Raw genomic sequence first — 20300 nt, 5'->3', positions numbered from 1 at the left:
TATAAATCACATTGACAATATTGCATTTTAAAACGGTTGTTTGAATGTAGCACAAAGAGCTATCGAATGAATAAATTATTATATTACCAAAATATAGAACAATATACAATCATTGATATATCAGGTTAAACGAGCGATTATTAAAACTGATAAAGGTGATATTCCCCTGTTTCACCGTTTTTTAATGTATTTGATATATCAGATCGCTACTATAACCTGAATCGATTTTCATTGAATGTGACGAACATAAAATCCATTGTCGAATCATGACAGAAACAATAAAGTGAAAAACATCGTGAAAGAATTATTACCTAACCTGGATTTTGCAGTACATATTGACGTTGCAAATCTTTGAAATGTAGATACAAACTAATTTGTATTCTTTTTTTCATAAGAAATTTTGTGAAAATTGTCTCGAATTTTCAATTTTGCTTTCCAAGGCACAATACTTCTTAAATCAGATTTATGAGATAAATGAAATGTCATTCATACTTACACTTCGTAAAAAAAACCTTAAAAGTGATTTTTTTTTTTTTTTTTTTTTTGGAAATTCAATGAAACATTTGGAATAATAGGGTGTGTATCTAATATAAAGATGTCGTTGTTCACGTATTTAAATGCACGTGTCTAGTAGGTACTTAAACGTTTATAAATGTTGATTCTTTTCATATTGATATATCATCAGGTGCGTTATATCTTAAAGCTGCTAGTAAATTAATCAGTACGGCAGTTGAACTTTGGGTTAAAGATCCAGAGTTCCATTAAAATTTAATGATTTTTTATTAAGTTTTTACCACATAATTCACATGATATCAAATGATTCGCCCATAAAATATTTTGACCTATGTCACTAGTACAATATCACCTGGTGCGATTTTCATTGGCTGGAAATTAATAATGACGTCATTACATTGAATCGTGATGACAGAATAAGTCGAAATTTCAATTTTAAACCGCCAAGGCTCTTACAAAAAAAATTCTTCATAGAATTCGTTTCATAACATCTCCTAAGAAATGGACATTCAATTAAATTCCTAATATATGCATGTTCATACATATCATGTCAGTTTTACCGTTGCGATGACTTTGTGTGTATCACTTTTGACGAAAAGGATAGCTTGAAATAGACCGTTGAAACTACCAACAAAATCAAAATAGACCTTCAAAATAGTCCCTGCAACAATCACCTAAATGAAACATAGCCATTCTAAATGTTTCCTGTGTAAAGAAAATTGATTCCAGGTCGAGATGTGTCAGGAATTATTGTTGATTAGTTAGTAATGAGTTACTAAAGTACACATGTTTTTTAACATCAATTGTCTAGGTAACAATGATATAATTATATATATTTACATATGTCCCTATATAGTCAATGGGAGGGGAGTTGCGTTCAAATTAACGTAATCGCAATGACGTATGAACTCAAACGCAGTGCAGGTTCGGACTACTTCTAGTTCACGCTTCGATAAGATTTTGCGTCATAATTTGACGGATTTCATAAAACAATAAAGAGTTTATATTATCTCCAATTAAATATGTGTTTGACATCAAAACAAAAGATATGTTCAAGCATTGTAACGGCATTAAACAACAAAATGAATCGCTATGATTTATTTATTATAGATGCAAAATCCTTTGGGACTTTTTTCAAAAAATTGTAATAAAATGTAAATATTAGCATTGCACATCTTTCAGTTGGCATTCATAGCCCATATGAATATATAATTTTTACATAGTGTTGTATGAACCTAGAGCTTAGTTATATAACATAACCGAACATGATTCAGCAGTTCAGCAGTTCATGATTCAGCAGTCCAGAGCTTTGCAGACAATCTTCATAATGCGCTAACGCGCATTATGAAGATTGTCTGCAAAGCTCTGGCACTTCAACAGACCATAGATGCCACAGGAAGATACTTAATGCTTATATTTACATTATCAACTCATTTTGGGGTCTCTGCATTAACATTGTTTAAAGATGCTCCATCGCCGGCAGAGCATAAATGCTATTAATCATTTGAACAATAATTGTTGTTTAATCATGTATATATCTGTCTAATTAACACAAAAATAATATAAAATAATATATTTTGCCTTTGTTGTATGGACAATCAGTACTTCATTCCATATAGGATATAGTGCCACGGAATTTTTTCGGGATGCAATTGATTATTTTTTATATTTTAACTTAAAATAAAATTAGAAGTTCAAACATTTCAATGGTGGTAATGGTGTAAAGCTAGTACCTTTTATAACAGAAGAAAAATGCTAAATCGTCTGCTCCTCTTTTTGATAGTGAAAAAATACGATTTGTCAGTGGTGGAGCATCTAAGCTAGACCAGGAAAACCGTTTATCAACGACGATGTAATCCACGAGATGGAACAGCCATTTTGAGATGATCAGTTGACGTCACCACGTCAACATTAGTGAAGTCATAATAGTCACGTTTTGGGTGTCAGTTATACCCACATATCCTTCAATTTGCCTTGGTTAGTTTATATAGTAGAAGTGACAAGTAAATGTAAATATTACTACATAACGAAGCATTAACGTTGTTCTGTAACGCACAGTCGCGTCACATCCGGATTATCTCGTCAATATGACGAGTCGTAGTCACAGACTACTGCCCTTCAATGTTACCTGGGATATTATGTCAGTTGGTACTAAATCCTTGAAATAGCTGTAGAGGTTCTACATCCCAAAGCTTGTTAATACAGACTTTAAGGTTCAGTAAGGAGAGCTCAGTATTCTTCAGTTTATATAAGCTGAGTCAGCTAGCAATACAGTTAAAACATATTCTACGTGTCCAAATAGTCCCTCATTATATAAACACTGTGCAAGAATAAACAGTTACTCCCATGATATTAACAAGTTCCATTTGCAGACTACTATCATATTCCTACAATCTCTCTGCAAATATTATTACAGAATATACAGGTCAATTATAACTATGCTAGCATCATATCGTCCTCATATTGTAATATCTATACATAACCTCCAATAATCAGATTACCAAACAATCTATCAAAAACTCGTCTTATTAATTCTAATAATTACCAAAAGCAGTTGGTGATGATACCAAGTTCCTTGAACTGTCCATGTTTGACAAACTATGGCGGTGATGACACCGATTGCCCACCATGCAGACATGTGTATTTAACGCCACGCCAAAATGAATGTAAACAAACAGTGGCGATGACGCCAACTGCCGACCGACTCTCCAACGATCGAAATTATTCCAAATTAACAGTAAAAAGCAATGAATTAATAACCACAAGCCTAAGCTCCATGCCTTATTAAAATATCCTAATAAGAATAGAATCATTCCAAATATAATATTGACCACGGCGACACAGAACCCTTGTGAGCCGGAGCAGATCTAATGCCGAACTGATCTCAGTCGCGGATGTCCGCCTTTTATACGAGTCTTCGATGTATCGCAAACTCCGTCCCCTTTTACCATACATGTATGTACAATGTATCCTCAACATACTTAGTCCAACCAATAGCTTAATTCTGTATATGGGACACAAGCACCCCAAAAATTAATTTCCAAACCGAAGCACATCGCTTCTCCTATACATTTCTTAGTAAATGAGTATGATTCCGCAGTATAATATTGTTCTATCTTCCTAGTAAAGTATTTATAAATGATCTTCATCACAAAAACATCAAAATATTATCTGAAAACTGAAATTTAAGAAACAATCTAATTTTAGTAACAGTGACCTTTATAGTTGACCATTTGACCCCCAATTTAATCCCAAACAGTACTGTATTATGGAAATAAAATCCGGGCGGGCGGTCGAGGCGGGAGGATAGATGGACAAACAGACAGAAAAACAGAGGGCGGACGGACGGACGGAAAGAAGGAAGGAAGGACAGACAGACAGACAGACAGACAGACAGACAGACAGACAGACATTGTTTCAACTTGGCGACAGTGAACTAGTATAATTTAGCGAAAATTTGGTCAACATGGCACTTAAATATTTTCCTCTCTACTTTTTTATTCATATTTCCAAGGAATATCGATATAAAATCACAGAACACACATATTGCATGTCGCGCAATGCAGTCAAATATCAAGTTATCAACATTATGTATCATAGACTGGATTACCTGCCTTAGTACCAATTCTCTCCGCTAGGCTGCGCTCATAAGTATTTTCGGAGCGAAGCCTAGCGGAGAGTAGAAAATGTATCATCACACACCATTATACCGACAAAATTTCTATGTCTGAATAATTGATACACTTTATAAAAATCCTGTTCCCATAACAAACAATGCACTTGCTAGCAGAGAGTGAACACACCTGTCAACAAGATCAATACCGTGGATTGGAATTTTAACAGCGATACGCATCATACCAAGGGCTTTTATTTCCGCAACCTAGTTTTATTTGTCCTTTGTAGTTGTATTTATGTGCAGAGCTATCAAAAAGGATTTGTAATTTCAACATGGACGTTAGCAATAATTGCTCTTTAGCAAATCATTTGTAAATTTAGAAAACAACATACTTCAGTCTGTTTTATAAGTAAATTATTATCTTAAATGTAACATAGTGATGTTATGTCATTAGAGTTTAACATAAAGATAATGTATGCATACTAGTCTGATTTTGGTCCAATCAACTTTCAGAGCAAATGTGATCCTGAAAGAGTTAAGCGCAGTGATGAACTCATTCAATAGCTATGTACACAAATTACAGAAAACATCGAATAATCATATTTATGCATGCTCCACGTACACCCCAACACAAATTTCTAAATCGAAAATGGTCATCTTATCACGATAATTACATCTTATGTAATATTTCACTTTATCAAAAACTAAACCATGGTAAATAAAAAAAATGATAATGAACAAAATGATGGAATGGTAATATCATAATAATCAGGACTCCATTCTAACAATGACCATTCCAATAAACATTGTAACAGTACAATATTCTCTTCAAAACCTTACAAAATATTACAGTATCCTATTGTGGGGATTCGTCAGTCTTACAGTGAGAATGTTGATACCATTGCAAATATCACCGCTAAATTAGAATGAAAGTTTACAGCAAATTATCCTGACCAAATTTCGAAATATTAGGGAAAACCGTGCATCGTATGAAGGGAGATAACTCCCAATTAAAAAAGTACATTATTCTTGCACACGAAGACCTACAGGAATTAGCTTCCCCAAAAGCTAAGTGGGTTACGCGCGAAAGACTAGGGAAATAAAATAATGATATGATAATATTGCTTAGCAATTTCTAAATGTTGGAAATGAAATCACGATCCGCGGGGATTTTTTCCCCATACTGGTACAAAAACACGCGTTCTTTGTAGTAAAACGTAGTAAAACAAGTCACGTGATTATACCTCATTCATGCAATTGGTCGAAAATATGGAATTGTGTTATGGGTAATTAGTGATCACATGATTGTGTGTTTACTTCCAAATATAGTGATTTCTTTGACCTAGTATTTAGTATATATATAATTTGGCCTTTTGACGAAGATCTTATTTCTTTTTATTTATAATATTTATAATGTCTGTTCTGAAACCTAAAGCAGGGGCAAATAAATATAAATTAAGAATTCTACGAATTTAGCCGGGAGTTGCCGATCTTCACTTATCCTAGATTAGACGGTTAGACCGATTGAATTTGTCAATTCGTATTATATCAATTATAGATAAAACGTGGAAATGACAGCTTTACAACTCATTTCAGTCGATTATTTATGGTAAAACAGTACATTTGTGCAAGTCAAAATGATATGCATGCAACATATAATAACATTTTAGAGTCTACATATATTCAAATAAATAAATTTTTCCGAAAAAATGGCAAGCAAACTATCACTATATTTGGAAGTAAACACACAATCACGTGATCACTAGTTACCCATAATACATTTCTATATTTCGGCCAATGACATGAATGAGGTTATAACCACGTGACTTGTCTTACTACGTTTTTACTACAAAAAATATGAAACTCAATGTGGCTCCCGACTTTGGAGGTAAAACCACGTCATTGGAGGATTTGAACCCTGACATTAGGACCGTAATGCAAATTCGTCATGTCTTCATATAAGTGTAGCGAGGGATGTAAATATTTTGTAGCTCAAATTAGAGCTGTAATGTGTGGATATATAGTAAAGAAAGATATACAGTGTAGGATAGAAGAAAAGTACAACCACAGGGATCTGAGAATTAGTTATAGTTTATATATATTCGAAACACCATTTTACACGTTTTAAAGGGTCTAGATTAATATCAGGACAACTTGTAAATTAACTTAGTTTTTGTCACCCGCGTCCCATAAGAAATCGCTGAATAATTCACTGCTAAGTTAGTTGGTTTCCTTTCCATGTCACCCGCGTCCCAGGATATTGCATCCTCAATACTCCAGGGGTTCCGATCACTTATCTCATAGTAAAACTTGAGGCAACATTACCGAACAGATACTTTAGTCATTTGATGCACATTAAAAGATTCCTATAACGATACACGGTCGTTGACTATGTGGCTATGAAGTTGGGCGTTGCTCTCTCTGTAGTCCTCAAATGTTGTTTTTTTTTTTTTTTTTTTTTTTTTTTTTTTTTTTTGTGATTGGTTCAGATTTTTCCTCTGAGCTGCCTTCAGTTTTACTATGATACATGTATAATGCAGGGTTGTAGAGATCGTAAGTAATCGGAACCCCTGGAGTATCGAGGATGGGGATATTGGTGTTTACACTATGTTGAGCATAGTTCTTGTGTACCCTAAATTAATCATATCCCATATTAATTAAAGATACAAGTGTTTTAATTTCATAAACAATCAAGTAGTGTTTTGATATTGAAATAAAAGACGATACATCCAAGTATAACTTTCACAAATGAATCTAGGGTCGTAATTATATAAGCTACGTTAGAGACGATACACTATACGTACACAAAACAGGTCTTATGAATTCACCACGGACTATTTTATATTTAGACCTGGCTATAGTTTTAGATATGGTCACGATGAAAAAGACTAGTGACTGTAAATTTAGAAAAGGTAGTCATAATTAGGGCGGTCAAATATATTTAAGACTGGACATGGATAATCGGTGATGTTTTTCGAAAATGGTGTCAAAATTCAAATTAGTAGAGAAACTTTAAGGCACGGGATAAGGGAATTCGGAGGCCATTGAATAATTCGTAACACATAGAACTTTGTTCGTCTCTTCGAGATCTAGTACTATACGTGGTCCTTCAATATTTGACTTGGTCACCAAAATTGCAATATATGTTGGTTTTTTTTAGCACATGTGCGAAAATCAGTTATATTCATACAGGCTCAGCATCAGAATCTGCAGAGGAATCACGTAACAATAGCAAATACCTACAAAACGAATGTTAAGATATGTCAAAGTAGTTTAATGCAATCATCAGCCTACCTATAATGGTATTTCGGTAAGAATCTATCACAAGGGTTACTTGTCTGACTAATTCTGTCTTATTTTTCTCTCATACTTTAAAATAACGACACCTATTACTTTAAAAAAAATATTGTATTTTAATTACGATCCGTCAAAATGCTGCCTTGTCAAAATAGTATAGACAATAGGCACCATTGCATTGGTAACTTAGACTTCGAAGAAAGAGTATTAATCCCCCCTCCCCCACCCCTTTAGGACGCTTTTCCCCGATCCCGACAATAGGCATGTGTTTATTTTAACAAAATAGAAAAATACACCGGATAAATTTATACATTTATTTGATTAATCCATTCCTACCAAGAGCGATAACTCCGATAGGTTTAAACGTTAATATCTGGCGGTCAAAAGACTATGTTAAAGATTTTCACTATCAAAAACAGAAGCAGACGATTTAGTATTTTTCTTCAGTTACAAAAGTTACTTTCTTTACACCATTACCACAATTGAAAATTTTGAGCTTCTAATTTACTTGTTACAAGTTAAAAATATGAAAATAATTAATTGAAAAAATTCAGTAGCACTATATCCTATATGGAATGAAGTAATTATTGCGCATGCACCAAAGGCGAAATAAATTATTTCATGTTATTTTTAGTGTTAATTAGGCACATATATGCACGTTTAAACACTAATTATTGTTCAAATAATAAATATCATTCATGCTCTGTCGGCCTAGGAGCATCTTTAACTATAAATGAATTATATCAGGGTTTTCCTTATATGGCATCAAATGGATGACATAAGTCATTTTGGATCCACGAAACTTTGGCAATGTAAAGAGTATTAGATTTTCAACGAAACAAAACACCAACGTGTACATGGTTCCTATTCATGTGTTGTCAAATTTATCTCGAAACTAACGGCCTGATGAAAACATACCGAAAACATGTGTCATATTGGCAACATTATTAAAGCTCTAATGAATCGCAGAAAAACATATTCTCTCTATTAATCATCATCGATAATATAAAGAAATTTTGAGAATGTTCCACTTGTTTCAAAATTTTATCAATATCTTCCTTAAATGCTCTCTCAGCATTACCTATTAAGTAAGTATTCATAACAGTGTGCACAACAGTTGTAACATAAAAATAAATAAAATAAATAAATAAATAAATAAATAAATAAAATAAAAAATGATCTATATCGAATTTATCTATCTAACCATGATGTCATAATGAAGTTGATAATAAAGGAATACTACTATCCAGTAAGTGAATATAACTAGACATCTAAGCCGAAACAAAGCAACAGATACTATAGAGTTAGGTTTTTTCCATAATTTCAATAATTTTGCACTATTCCCAGATTTCTGTAAGATATCATATACATTTTGCGTGATCAAATGAAAGGTATTCTTAAATTGACAATTGTATGACTAGCGAGACTCTTACGTTTTCACAGCCTATATAGAAAATGTGTTTACTGATATTTTATTTGTTGTCGAAAGAAATTGTAAACAAATTTGTTATGTTTTGTATATTATGCACTGAGCCTTTTGATCATTTGATTGTAGATATGTGTCAGTGGTGTAAAAGTTCAATATATGGGTATATATTTGCATCGTTATCACGTAAATAGCCACAACTATTTAGATATTAATATTACATACCTGTGATATCACTATTCAATGATAAACTTGAACTTATATTGTTAATATATATGTATGTTATGGAGTACTCCAAACAAACCGCAAACAAGTTGATGATGAGATCTAGGGTACACTCAAATGAATTGTTATACCTCCATGACATTGCAGTAAAATCTTTGAAATTTAATATTCTATAAAAATTGAGACGCTGTTTTCTTTGATATAAATACGTCATCGTTTTTAGTCTATCAGAACCAACGTTTCAAACACAGCGTCAATTTGTTACTTTATGTGCTGATATTTAAAGTCAATTTAAGCCAATGAAAATCCAATCTGATTAAAACACAGATCCTTATAACCACTCCGTTCAATAGAGTATCTGACAATATCCCATAAGGGGTCACGTCCAGATGACCTTTATACCACGTGTACTTCAGAGCAAATGCAGTTTCTACACATTACAACATCAATTGAACACGTCTTTTCGCCCCACTATACCTATACAATTAGCTTTGTTTTGCTTTTCGGGCGAGATGACTACATACAAAAAAATAATTTGGACAGCTTTTTCAAACTATTTCGTCCCCAGTCAAGATTCTGGCAGTGCTAATTTGATTGGCCATTTCAAAAGGTCATCTTGACGTGACCCCTAATGCGATATTCTCAGATCCTCTTATCAAACGTAGTGATAATAAGGATCTCCTCGTTATAGGCAAGATTCAATCACTGGTATACGATATGGTAACGGTATGATACTATTAGGATCGGTATCACCAACATCATCATGGTGGAAATCAGACACACACAAACACAATAAGGATCGTCCTTTTTGAGGTAAAGATCTGCTAAATCTTTTATTCAACTGTTAAAGACAATTGTTGACAGAAATTAGAGATAGGTGTTCTTAATTAAATGTCTTCAAATTAGTTCAGACAGGCCCTCGGAAATAATAACACCTTCGGGTAAATAAATCTTCATATCACACTGCCACCGGGGCCATAAATGCATATTATTTCGTTGAAATTTTCTACAGCATTTGTATCGATACCGACAATACTATATATATATTCACTTTCTGAACAATTAAAACTTGTGTAAAATAACTTTCTTTTGCTTGCGATTTATTTTCGCAAATTTCGCAATCCAAGTAAATTCGCGACAGTTTATCACAGCGAATAAATATTTACATCTTATAGTAATTTTAATTTCCAATCAATTTTAAACTCGCAAAAATTATTCTTCAAGAGATTTTCTTAGTCGAAATCGAAAAATTAGTTTTCTGTCGTCGCCCTAATTACCGTGCCAAGCGACAACTGTAATATCTTTATGAATACTATCCTTCGTCAACATACCGAAATTAAGCTTGTAACCAAAAGTATAAGAAAAATAAGTTGGTTGTATTAGATTATGTGCTGCTTATAGATATGTTTTGTCTTGACGTTTTATTTCGTGTACACACCAGAAGAGATCTGAAAAAAAATGATGGATCTATGAAAAAGGAAAAGTTGAAAAAAACCAAAAGTGTTAAAGTGAACAGTCGGGCAAGGATGGCTAAAATCGGTAAAAATGGTGTGAATGTATCCAGTATAATTTCTTATGAAATGGAAAAATAAAATTTCTCGTCAAAATCTGTCTGCGTACGAAGAAATTAATTGAAAGTATGGAAATTCTAAAACGTCCTCCCGGCTCACTATGTCCGTGGTTACATTTCCACGCAGCCTCGCTTTCAATGCTTTCAAATTTTCTTTACTTTAATGGTCAGAACTGGGAAACTTAGCAGAACTTGGCCGTCGTATTAATATGTGAGAACTTTTGGAAGGCCAATGAACGCATTTAGACTGGTTTTCTTTGCCCGACTATTCACTTTAACATGGTCGAAGTGAAACATTTTTAAGCTCATGCATTTTACATATGTTCAAATATATAAATCGTTTTTTCTGTGCAACAGTGTTATAAGTCATTTAAGTAACTACGATAAACAAGGGCCATTAAGGATATGCCGTATTTAGATGATGGGGAAAGCCGGAGTATCCGGAGAAACATTATCGACAACAGTTAATATCTGGCAACTGCGTAATATGGAACTTGTTGCAAAATGTTGAGAAGGATGTAAACGTAGAAGTAGATATTATGATATATATAAACAGTACGTTTGCTTCACTTACATTAAAAGTCCTAGAGGAACTACGAAGATGGCGGACACCACAATAAAACTCAGTCCCGGCATCCAATCCTCAGTCTTAGAATAAAGGTTATTAAATATGGTTCCTCCAATTAAAGATGAAACATTCTCCATAACATACAGATTCGCAAACAGTATACCTAGAACAAGAACAGTATATATAGAACAAAAACAGTATACATAGAACAGAAACCGTATACATAGACCAAAAACAGTATACATAGAATACAAAAGGGATACCTAGAATAAAAACATAATATATAGAACAGAAACAGTATACCTGGAACAAAAACAGCATGCATAGAACACAAACAGTAAACATAATGCAAAACAGTTTACCTAGAACACAAACAGTAAACATAATGCAAAACAGTTTACCTAGAATAAAAAATAGTATACCTATAACATAAACAGTATACCTAGAACAAAAACAGTATACCTAGAACAAAAACAGTGTACCTAGAAACAAACAGTACACATAGAACAAAAACAGTATACCTCAAACAAAAACAGTATATCTAGAACAAAAAACAGTATACCTAGAACAAATACAGTAAAAAAGAATGGAAAATGGTTGTTTGAAAACAAAATACATTGCTGAGCATATTTATTTATTCTTCATAATATTACTGCGTTATTGATATTTTCTAGAGTAAGAGATATCAAGCCAGGAGCGAAATATTGTTTGCTATTTAGTCACTTATTCATTGATTGATTCAATAATGGACAAACTAACTGAGTCATAGGTTGACTGACTCAAACATGTATTTACTAACTCATTACCCTTTTATTCACTCACTATTACTGTATTAAAATCTCTGAATTTACACTAGCCGCATGCCTGTTAATTTTTAAATGGGGGTTTATTAATTTTCTGTGTGATAAGTAAGATTTACATAACAAATGAGTACCTTGCCGATCTGCCTCCACGAACCTTGACAATATTGCACGCATGATTGGAAACGTCACAACAGAAAGAACCCCGGCTCCTAAGGCTTCACAACCAAATGTCAAATATATATTAGACATGTCAATGAGATAAACATAGGTATGATAATAAGAATGAAAATTTTCTTAAAACACATGTTAAAGTGAACAGTCGGGCAAGGATGGCTAAAGTCGGTAAAAATGGTGTGTATAATTTCTTATGAAATAGAAAAATAAAATCTCTCGTCAGAATCTATCTGCGTACGAAGAAATAAATTTAAAGTATAGGAATCCTAAAACGTCCTCCCGGCTGACTATGTCCGTGGTTACATTTCCACGCAGCCTCGCTTTCAATGCTTTCAACTTTTCTTTCTTTTAATGGTCAGAACTGGGAAACGTAAGCAGAACTTGACCGTCGTATTAATATATGAGAACTTTTGGAAGGCCAAAGAACGCATTTAGACTGATATTCTTTGCCCGACTATTCACTTTAAAAATGTCAAAAAAAAACAAAACAAAAAAAAAAAAACATATATACTGATGTGTTTAAACTAAAGAATATTCATTTATATCCATTTTCATATTTGCTTTAGCGCATGAATTTAATAAGATACTGTACTTACATGCATACATCATAAAGTTTGTTGTGGCGAATCCCATAACCAGGAAGATGCCTATGTTGGAGAGACACCCTAGCACTGCTAAATATTCATCTTTCATACAACATTGTAATATTTTCATAATGGCGAGACCAATTATGAACTCAATTATATTTTGTATAAAACCAAACCAGCCGATCTCTTCTGATGTCCAGCAGAATGGTGATTTCAGCTCAAAAAGCGTTGTAATACCGTAAGCTGATGTTCTCGCAAAATGAATTATCATAAACGCCGACCATGCTAGGATAAAAAGAGCTGGTCTTCCTCCAATAAACGCTGTTTTATCGTAAAAAAATCCAAAGATTCTTTTAAGACCCACAGAAAATGTCAGATGTTTATATGATGATGGGGCTATGGTGTCCTCTATGAACATACATACAAATAATGAACAAGCAAAATAAGCACCGAAACAGGTTAGCATTGGTATCAAGTACCCCATATACTTAATCAAATATCCAACTCCTAATTTTGCTATCCCACCGCCTAAGCCGATAAGAACCTCGAAAACCGCTAGGCCCACAGTCCTCGATTGGCTGTAACTTGTTTTATCGGCAATTGAGGCTGTGCTTGCAATGAAAAAGAGATAGCTGTTTCCTGTTAAACCCGACAGAGCATATGGCACGAAAAAGAATACAAATGGTAGATTTCTGTAGTTGATGAATGACATCATAGCGTAGCGAAGAGCTTCACCGGTAAGCGAAATTATCAAAAGTGGTTTTCTGCCAATGAAGTCGCAATACAGGCCATACAAAAGAAGTGATAGAACACCCAAACCATGCACGACCAAGTCGAAATACCACGTCCATTTTGCTGCAAGCTTTTGGTTGTTGTTTTCAGATGCGAGGCTTTGGTTCAAACCGCATGCATTTGTTGCATTAAGGTTTTGTACAGATGTATAAGTATCATTATTTGTGTTGAGGTCGCTTGCGCGTTTGTAAATATATAATGTCTGGTTTAAGCTTCCAAGCTCTGTAATCACCATGAATACAAACGTTAAAGTTACACGTAAAACAACCTGAGCTGTCAAACTGCCGTCATCTTGTTTTGCAGGTTGTTTTTTGGTGTTTACTAACAACGGCCGTTTTTCTGATACTCTATCCATCTTTATGCATCACACAGGTAAATTAATGCGCTAAGATTATCTCCTCTAGTACATCAAGGTGAGTTCAAAGTTGAAATACGAATGACTCTAAATAGAATTTTATCTATCTATACAATATACCCGTGCAACTGTACCCAATATTTGTATCTACGGTTTATCAGTTGGTCAGTATCATATAAATATTATTGATCACCCAAATCTCTAATTAGAATGTTAAGGATTTATTATACAGTACAGAAAAACAAAGCAGTTTTCTCGATTTTAACATCTAACTAGTAACTAATATGCTATCTTACGTCAGTGGGTATGTAATATGAAATTTATTATACTCCTTCAATAATTCAATATAATTGTTTTTTATTTGTTTTCATACCAAATCTAGCCTTCTGATTGGTGGGTGGACTCTTTCATACCACTATGAAAAAAAAACCGAGAATTGTGCGAAAACCCGACGTTATCGTAACATCATAATATAAACATTGACATTGCGTATTGATTTGGAAAAACAATCCATTTGAAAGTCTATGGAATCGTATGTGTAAAAAGAGTAAATACACAACGACGGGTTATTGAATATTGAATTTATTCCAAACGAGTGAGTTATATTTTTTTTAAATTACAAAAGAGACAAGCTTAAGCGAGTTTCTTTTCTAATTTTAAAAAATAACTTACGATTGTGGAATAAATTCAATATTCATCAACAACGAGTAGTGTGACCTGTTTCTACCACAATCATATTAATATGACGGGGATACGGTAACGTGTATATACCGAAATATGTAAATAAGGTGAAGTTATATTTTCATCAGAAAAAATAAGTATTCAAAAGTCATCGTTTAATAAAGAATCCATCGATATCTTTTTTTTTCGAACTGGGAACATCTTTAGGGTTACATAATACTCATTTAATGTCTTATTGAGTTCCAATCGTCACAGTTGCTTCAAGAAAATAAACTCAATGTTGGACTACATGCATGTAAAAGCATTCGCACGACAGATAATAGAATGACGTTATTTGATTATTGATGATGGTGACACTGAGAAATAAGTAGTTCGGTCAAAGTTCACCGTGTCAGAATGCGTACATAGTTTATACCACGTGTGGTATAAAAAAAATGCTCATCAACAGCTGCAGTGTTTATTTAATGACCTGAGAGTTGAATAACACCACCGATTGTGGTTGAAACGTATTTTATTTTATCAGGTTGTCCGAAATTTATTATATGTATTGATGTCACTGTTTTTTTTATGTCATCGGTTTATAAAATAAATTTTGTTTGTTTCCAGTTGTGAGAGTTCGCTACGCAGATTCACTAAGTTTGCAAACAAAATTTCTTTCATACCCCGATGAAAATGAGTTTTTATTTTTATTTTTTAGTAAAATCAACGCTTAAGTGCAATGATCCTTTAGGCGAGTGGCATATCAAAGTATTTAACGAGTTCATTAAGCATATTACGTAGACAGGCGTGTGATATGCTATTTATTATATCATAACTACTCTTTATGTAAATATTCCAAAGCTTTCATATTCGTTTATATATACGAAAGGCGAAACAAAGCTCGGATAATTCGTCTACCGTGGCAATCATGTGACGTTATATTTTTATATGACGTCACTATTACATGTGATGTCAAAATTGTTTAATGAAATACATGTGTATTACAATGTCTTACAATATTTATTACCTGACCGTATGACAAGTATGAACAGACCAGTTTTGTGATGTGTAATTATTTCTTGACTTTTGTATAATATTGATCAAAATAGTGATATATTTGCAGCTCCTAAAGCAAAAAAGCATGTCAAAGAATAATGATAAAAACTTGAACTTAAGTTCATTTTTTTAATAACAATAGCATTTGTTGATTAAATCGCAATTATAGTTATATCACTCATACAATATATATACTGTGCAACGCAATAGGGTTATAAAGTCTCAAAGAGAAACAGTCAGAAAAAAAAATAGAAAATAATGTCACTGACTCATTGGGCCCTTAATAAAAGCCATGCGATATTTTTGGTTTAAAAAAAAATTACAAAAAAACATATTCATTTACGCTAAGTGGGGCCTCATGATGGGGTAGCGACGATACCATTTCTGCGATAGCCAGTTTGGCTTCACAGCTTTGATAGACAGTTTGTTTGTATACAAGAACAGGCAATAACACGTGTTGTTGACAACAACATTAAACGAAATTTTTCTCTTGAATGTTAACGGTTTTCTCGTTTCGATTTCGGCAACAGAGGAGGATTCTGAAAAGACAGCAAATAATAATGTTATTTGTTGTCCACAATAGAGTGGGTAAAACAAATTTGCCTCATGTTTTGTTAAACAAGCCTAGATTTAATTTGTAGCTGTTTATTTAACAGGAAAGTTTGTTCCCAGTTTTCGTCTAAAGAAAATAATTTGTTAGTCTCCTTCTGTTAAATAAATTCTATAAATAAAACATGTTGTATATATCCTTTACACTTTACATATAGTTTCAAATCCGTTTATTTTGAGAACAACGCATAGCCAATTAATTCATTCATGTTATTTTATTTGGCCGCTTAATGCATCTTAAAACATGAACATGGAATTGGCATGGCGTGATTCTTAACTTAAGTAAGTTGCATTTATTTTCTTAATTATTGTATTTTGAGAACTACGCATTGGCTTTAATTAAATTACAATTGTCTTTATTTTTATATACAGAAATTTATCATAATATATATTTTCAGCATCATATTGCATAAGATATCAGTATGTTTAAAACTTTTAATTCAAAGTTTTAAATTCTTTCTTATTATATGTAAAACATTTTTGATGAAATAAAACATGTCCTTTAGAGCATCTCTGTATCAAACCTACTTGCCTATGTATCAAACCTATTTGCCTAATTAGGGCCTTTTTCGTGAACCAACTGGTCAATTTCAACACAACGTGACCTGTGTACAAAAAAGTCCTTTTTCCATGGGCTTGGTTTGCCTTACGGACCAGGGAAAATGATCTTCATACACAGGTCAAATGGTGTTGAAATTGGTTTTTTGTGATCCTAAAAGGTCTTATTAAGCAGGTGGTCTTTAAACAGAGGTGGTCGCTAAAACAGGTTTTAATATGTTGGAATACAGGAATACTTACATGAATATTGCTAAAGATAACAGGTAGAATCCTCCCTTTATCAGATAGACAAAACCAGCCATGAAGGATTGAGTCTGGGCATATATTTCACTGAATATTGTATGGCTGAACAAGGAGCAAATGTTCTCGATCACATACATGTTACCGAACACAGCACCTTCAAAACGACAATTATTCATCGTTTAGAAAAACAATGAATTAATGACCGAAACTCACGATCAGAATCTATTTTGATAAAAAAATACTCCATTAATTTCTTTTATTTCTTTCTTTTTTTAAATTGTTTTTCAAACGTTACTATGGATGGAACCAAAAACGACGATTTGTTGGGTACATACCCTGGTTGTCTTTTCTAATCATGTTAGAAATGTAGGCTCGAAGAAGTGGTTTAGCCATTATGGACAAGACGCCCGCTCCAGAGCCTACAAGGGAAACACAACTTATAACCTGATGTTGTTTCCATAATACCTTCATATAGTTTGTTTTTAAATTTCTGGCGATGTTTATTTTCCTGCGAATATGTTGACCAGTGTCTTTTTCTCTTTTGTTTTTTTCGTAGCTTTATTTATGTTTTTTTTTGTTTTTTTTTTGTTTTTTTTTGTTTTGTGTTTTTTTTCCTCATTATTCCGTCTTTGCATATTACATAAATAGCTCCCTTTCGGGTAGGTATTAATTGTGACGTCATCCATTATTTGGAGGACTGAAGTTGGTTCCAAGTTCCTAGTTCCGTTTAAGTTAAACGGAACCTGGGTCTGGTTCCTAGTTCCGTTTAGTAAACGGAACTAGGAACTCGCAACCAACTTCAGCCCTCCTCATAATTTTTTTATGGGGCGATATTCACGTCTTTTCTTCGAAAAGTATGAAGTTACGCTTACAACCACATGACGTCACAATCAATACATACCCACAAGGGCAGATAACTCTGTAATATACAAATACAGAATAGATTTATTGCGCAGCAAACACGACGAACAATTTGAAAACTAAATGGGGAAAATTCGCAAGCGAAGAAAGACTACAGAAAACGTGGCTCAATTTGCAGTATTCTAATATACCAATGAAAATGGAATAGAACATCTAAAATTGATTTTCAGCATACTCTCTGACTAGTATTGAATGAAAACAAAATCTAATTAACTTTATTAATTTTCAAAATTTTCACGAGCTTATGTAAAAACGAGAAAATTGAATTGCATGTTATACGTGTTTGAAGCAATTTAATCCACTTTTCGCGCTCAAAACAATGTCCCGCCATGTCGCGAAGATATTATCCATGTGATATTAAACGACCATGCGGTAATTGCAGGAAAAACATTATTATAGCTACATTTCATAACTTCAATTTAAGCTAAAATAAGTACTATAGACCATTTTACGATAATTTCGCGATGAAAAGAAATTCATAAAAGTCCACCTTCGCGTGATGGCGTCTTTATTCCTAGGTTATGTCAAGAATCAATTTTATTGAATTGTAAAATCTGCAAGAACCATCCTCTGAGAACTTGTTTTGAAAAAGAAACCGCAGCGACAATTATAATTACAGTAAAATATAATACTTACTTATATACAGCATAAGGCTTCTGTTGGCCAGGCCTGTGATTATGGAGGTAGCAACAGCTGATATAAGAGTGAGAACAATGGTACCATCTGATAGACACATCTGGAGATATCGCACCAAAAACAAACTGAAAACATATTGTACGATATCTGTTCCGAACCCGTACCAGCCTATCTTTCTTGAATCCCAGCAAAACGGTGATCGAAGCTGGTAAAGTGTATCTATTGTCGAATCTGAAGCTCCCATATACAGCAGGAAAAACGTCAACATTGTCATATTAAATATAAATACGCTATTTGTCAAAATCTCGGACTTTCTTACAAACATTCCAAAAATATTTCTTAGGTAGTCGACAAATTTCACGTGTTTGGTTGATCTAGTTGATCGTGTGTCCGTGACCCCGAACGGAATTAACAAAAGACAAGTTCCAAATACGCCGGCTACAGCCACCAAAGGGTACATGTAGCCAAGATCTTTGATAAAATATCCCGTCCCAATTTGGGCGGAGCTGACACCGACTCCAATCAACGCCTCAACCACTGCAATGCCTAGGGCTCTTTTCTTGCCATGTTTTGTTTTGTCCGCTACTGATGCCAACATGGCAAGATAAAAAGTGTAACTTCCTCCAGTGATACCGGCTATACCATAGGGAATCAAGAAATATATCAATGGATAATTTTCGTAAACAATAAACGCTTTCAAACAGTACTGTATGCAATACCCGCCACATGCAATCATCATAAGCGGTTTTCTACCAATGAAATCTGAATATGATCCATAAAAAAGTAACATCGGGATTGCTAAGATATGTTCTACGCATGAAAAATACATCAGCCATATGGATGCCGCTGATTGGTTCTTCTTTTCACTTCCGGCGCTTATATCTCCTCCACATGGATCCGATGAAAGAGTAGAGTTCTTGATGGTGCTGTTCAAAGAGTTTATGCTCGAGTTTGAATTTTCTTCTATCCATTTGTACACATACTGGTTTTTAACCAAACTTCCAGCTTCTAAACCCACCACAAATAGGATAATCAACACGACACGAACAACTATGTCAATATAAGTTCCGGAAGTTACGACTTGAATATTATCCTTCTTTTGTTCTTCCGGTTGGTCATCCAAAAGTGGCTTTGATTCAGTATCACTTTTCATTGTTTTATGTTACCACAAAATACTGTTAGGTGATAAAATCCAGCATGGTAATGTGCATACAGTATGTGTTTATATGTAGTGTGAGAGATTGGAGCTTGGTATCTAGCAAGGTCAATAAGTGGGTATCTACATCTCGTGACTCTATCGCATGTGTTGATAATGCAGTAGAATCATGAACAGATTAATCTGTCCCGGCAATCTACATATCTAATGCCGAACTAGTTTATGTGTTGGTGTCAAGAGAGTTGTTAAATATAGTCTTAAATACAAGATAAGTGTCTTTTGTCTATTTTTTTCTTCATTATCTTAGGAATATTCTTGCCAAAACACCTGAACGGTTCTAACCAGCAAACCCGTCGCCAAGTAAACGGTTCCAGTGTGATTCTACACTAACAAAAACACCTTTTTCAGGGCCACCCACTTTTCTCTCAAAGAGTGATAATATACTAAACAGTCATTTTGTATGCAAATTTGTATACGTCTGCGAATAAATCACGTAAGCTTTTGTAACATAGTTTCGTTTGCAGGAATTTGCAAA

At 33.6% G+C, this 20300-nt stretch overlaps 2 protein-coding genes across 2 annotated transcripts; both read right to left on the bottom strand.

Moving 5' to 3' along the window:
- Window positions 1-12252: 12252 nt before the first annotated feature.
- LOC138336831 (proton-coupled folate transporter-like) lies at window positions 12253-13926 on the bottom strand. The gene has a single exon (XM_069286423.1). The coding sequence runs from the start codon at window positions 13924-13926 to the stop codon at window positions 12712-12714; it is 1215 nt and encodes a 404-aa protein (XP_069142524.1). The 3' UTR covers window positions 12253-12711.
- Window positions 13927-15804: 1878 nt separating this feature from the next.
- Window positions 15805-19823, bottom strand: LOC138336288 (proton-coupled folate transporter-like). Its single transcript, XM_069285718.1, has 4 exons — window positions 18610-19823; window positions 17388-17471; window positions 17050-17206; window positions 15805-16181 (listed from the first exon to the last, which is right to left on the bottom strand). Exons 1-4 carry the CDS (start codon window positions 19760-19762, stop codon window positions 16115-16117), a joined length of 1461 nt encoding a protein of 486 aa, XP_069141819.1. The 5' UTR covers window positions 19763-19823; the 3' UTR covers window positions 15805-16114.
- Between the last annotated feature and the right edge of the window lie 477 nt (window positions 19824-20300).

The sequence above is a fragment of the Argopecten irradians genome, chromosome 12, assembly GCF_041381155.1.
Source record: "Argopecten irradians isolate NY chromosome 12, Ai_NY, whole genome shotgun sequence".
Taxonomy (NCBI): Eukaryota; Metazoa; Mollusca; class Bivalvia; order Pectinida; family Pectinidae; genus Argopecten; species Argopecten irradians.
The sequence above is the reverse complement of the archived record's forward strand: the minus strand, read 5'-3'. Positions and strand labels throughout refer to the sequence as shown.

Bases quoted from the DNA above. Each gene is read 5' to 3' on its own strand.
- LOC138336831 (XM_069286423.1), bottom strand. From the start codon at position 13,926: ATGGATAGAGTATCAGAAAAACGGCCGTTGTTAGTAAACACCAAAAAA.
- LOC138336288 (XM_069285718.1), bottom strand. From the start codon at position 19,762: ATGAAAAGTGATACTGAATCAAAGCCACTTTTGGATGACCAACCGGAA. The intron at 17,207-17,387 runs GTATGTACCCAA...GTCGTTTTGAAG, and splicing joins GATTAGAAAAGACAACCAGG to GTGCTGTGTTCGGTAACATG. The intron at 16,182-17,049 runs GTAAGTATTCCT...CTGTCTTTTCAG, and splicing joins TTATCTTTAGCAATATTCAT to AATCCTCCTCTGTTGCCGAA.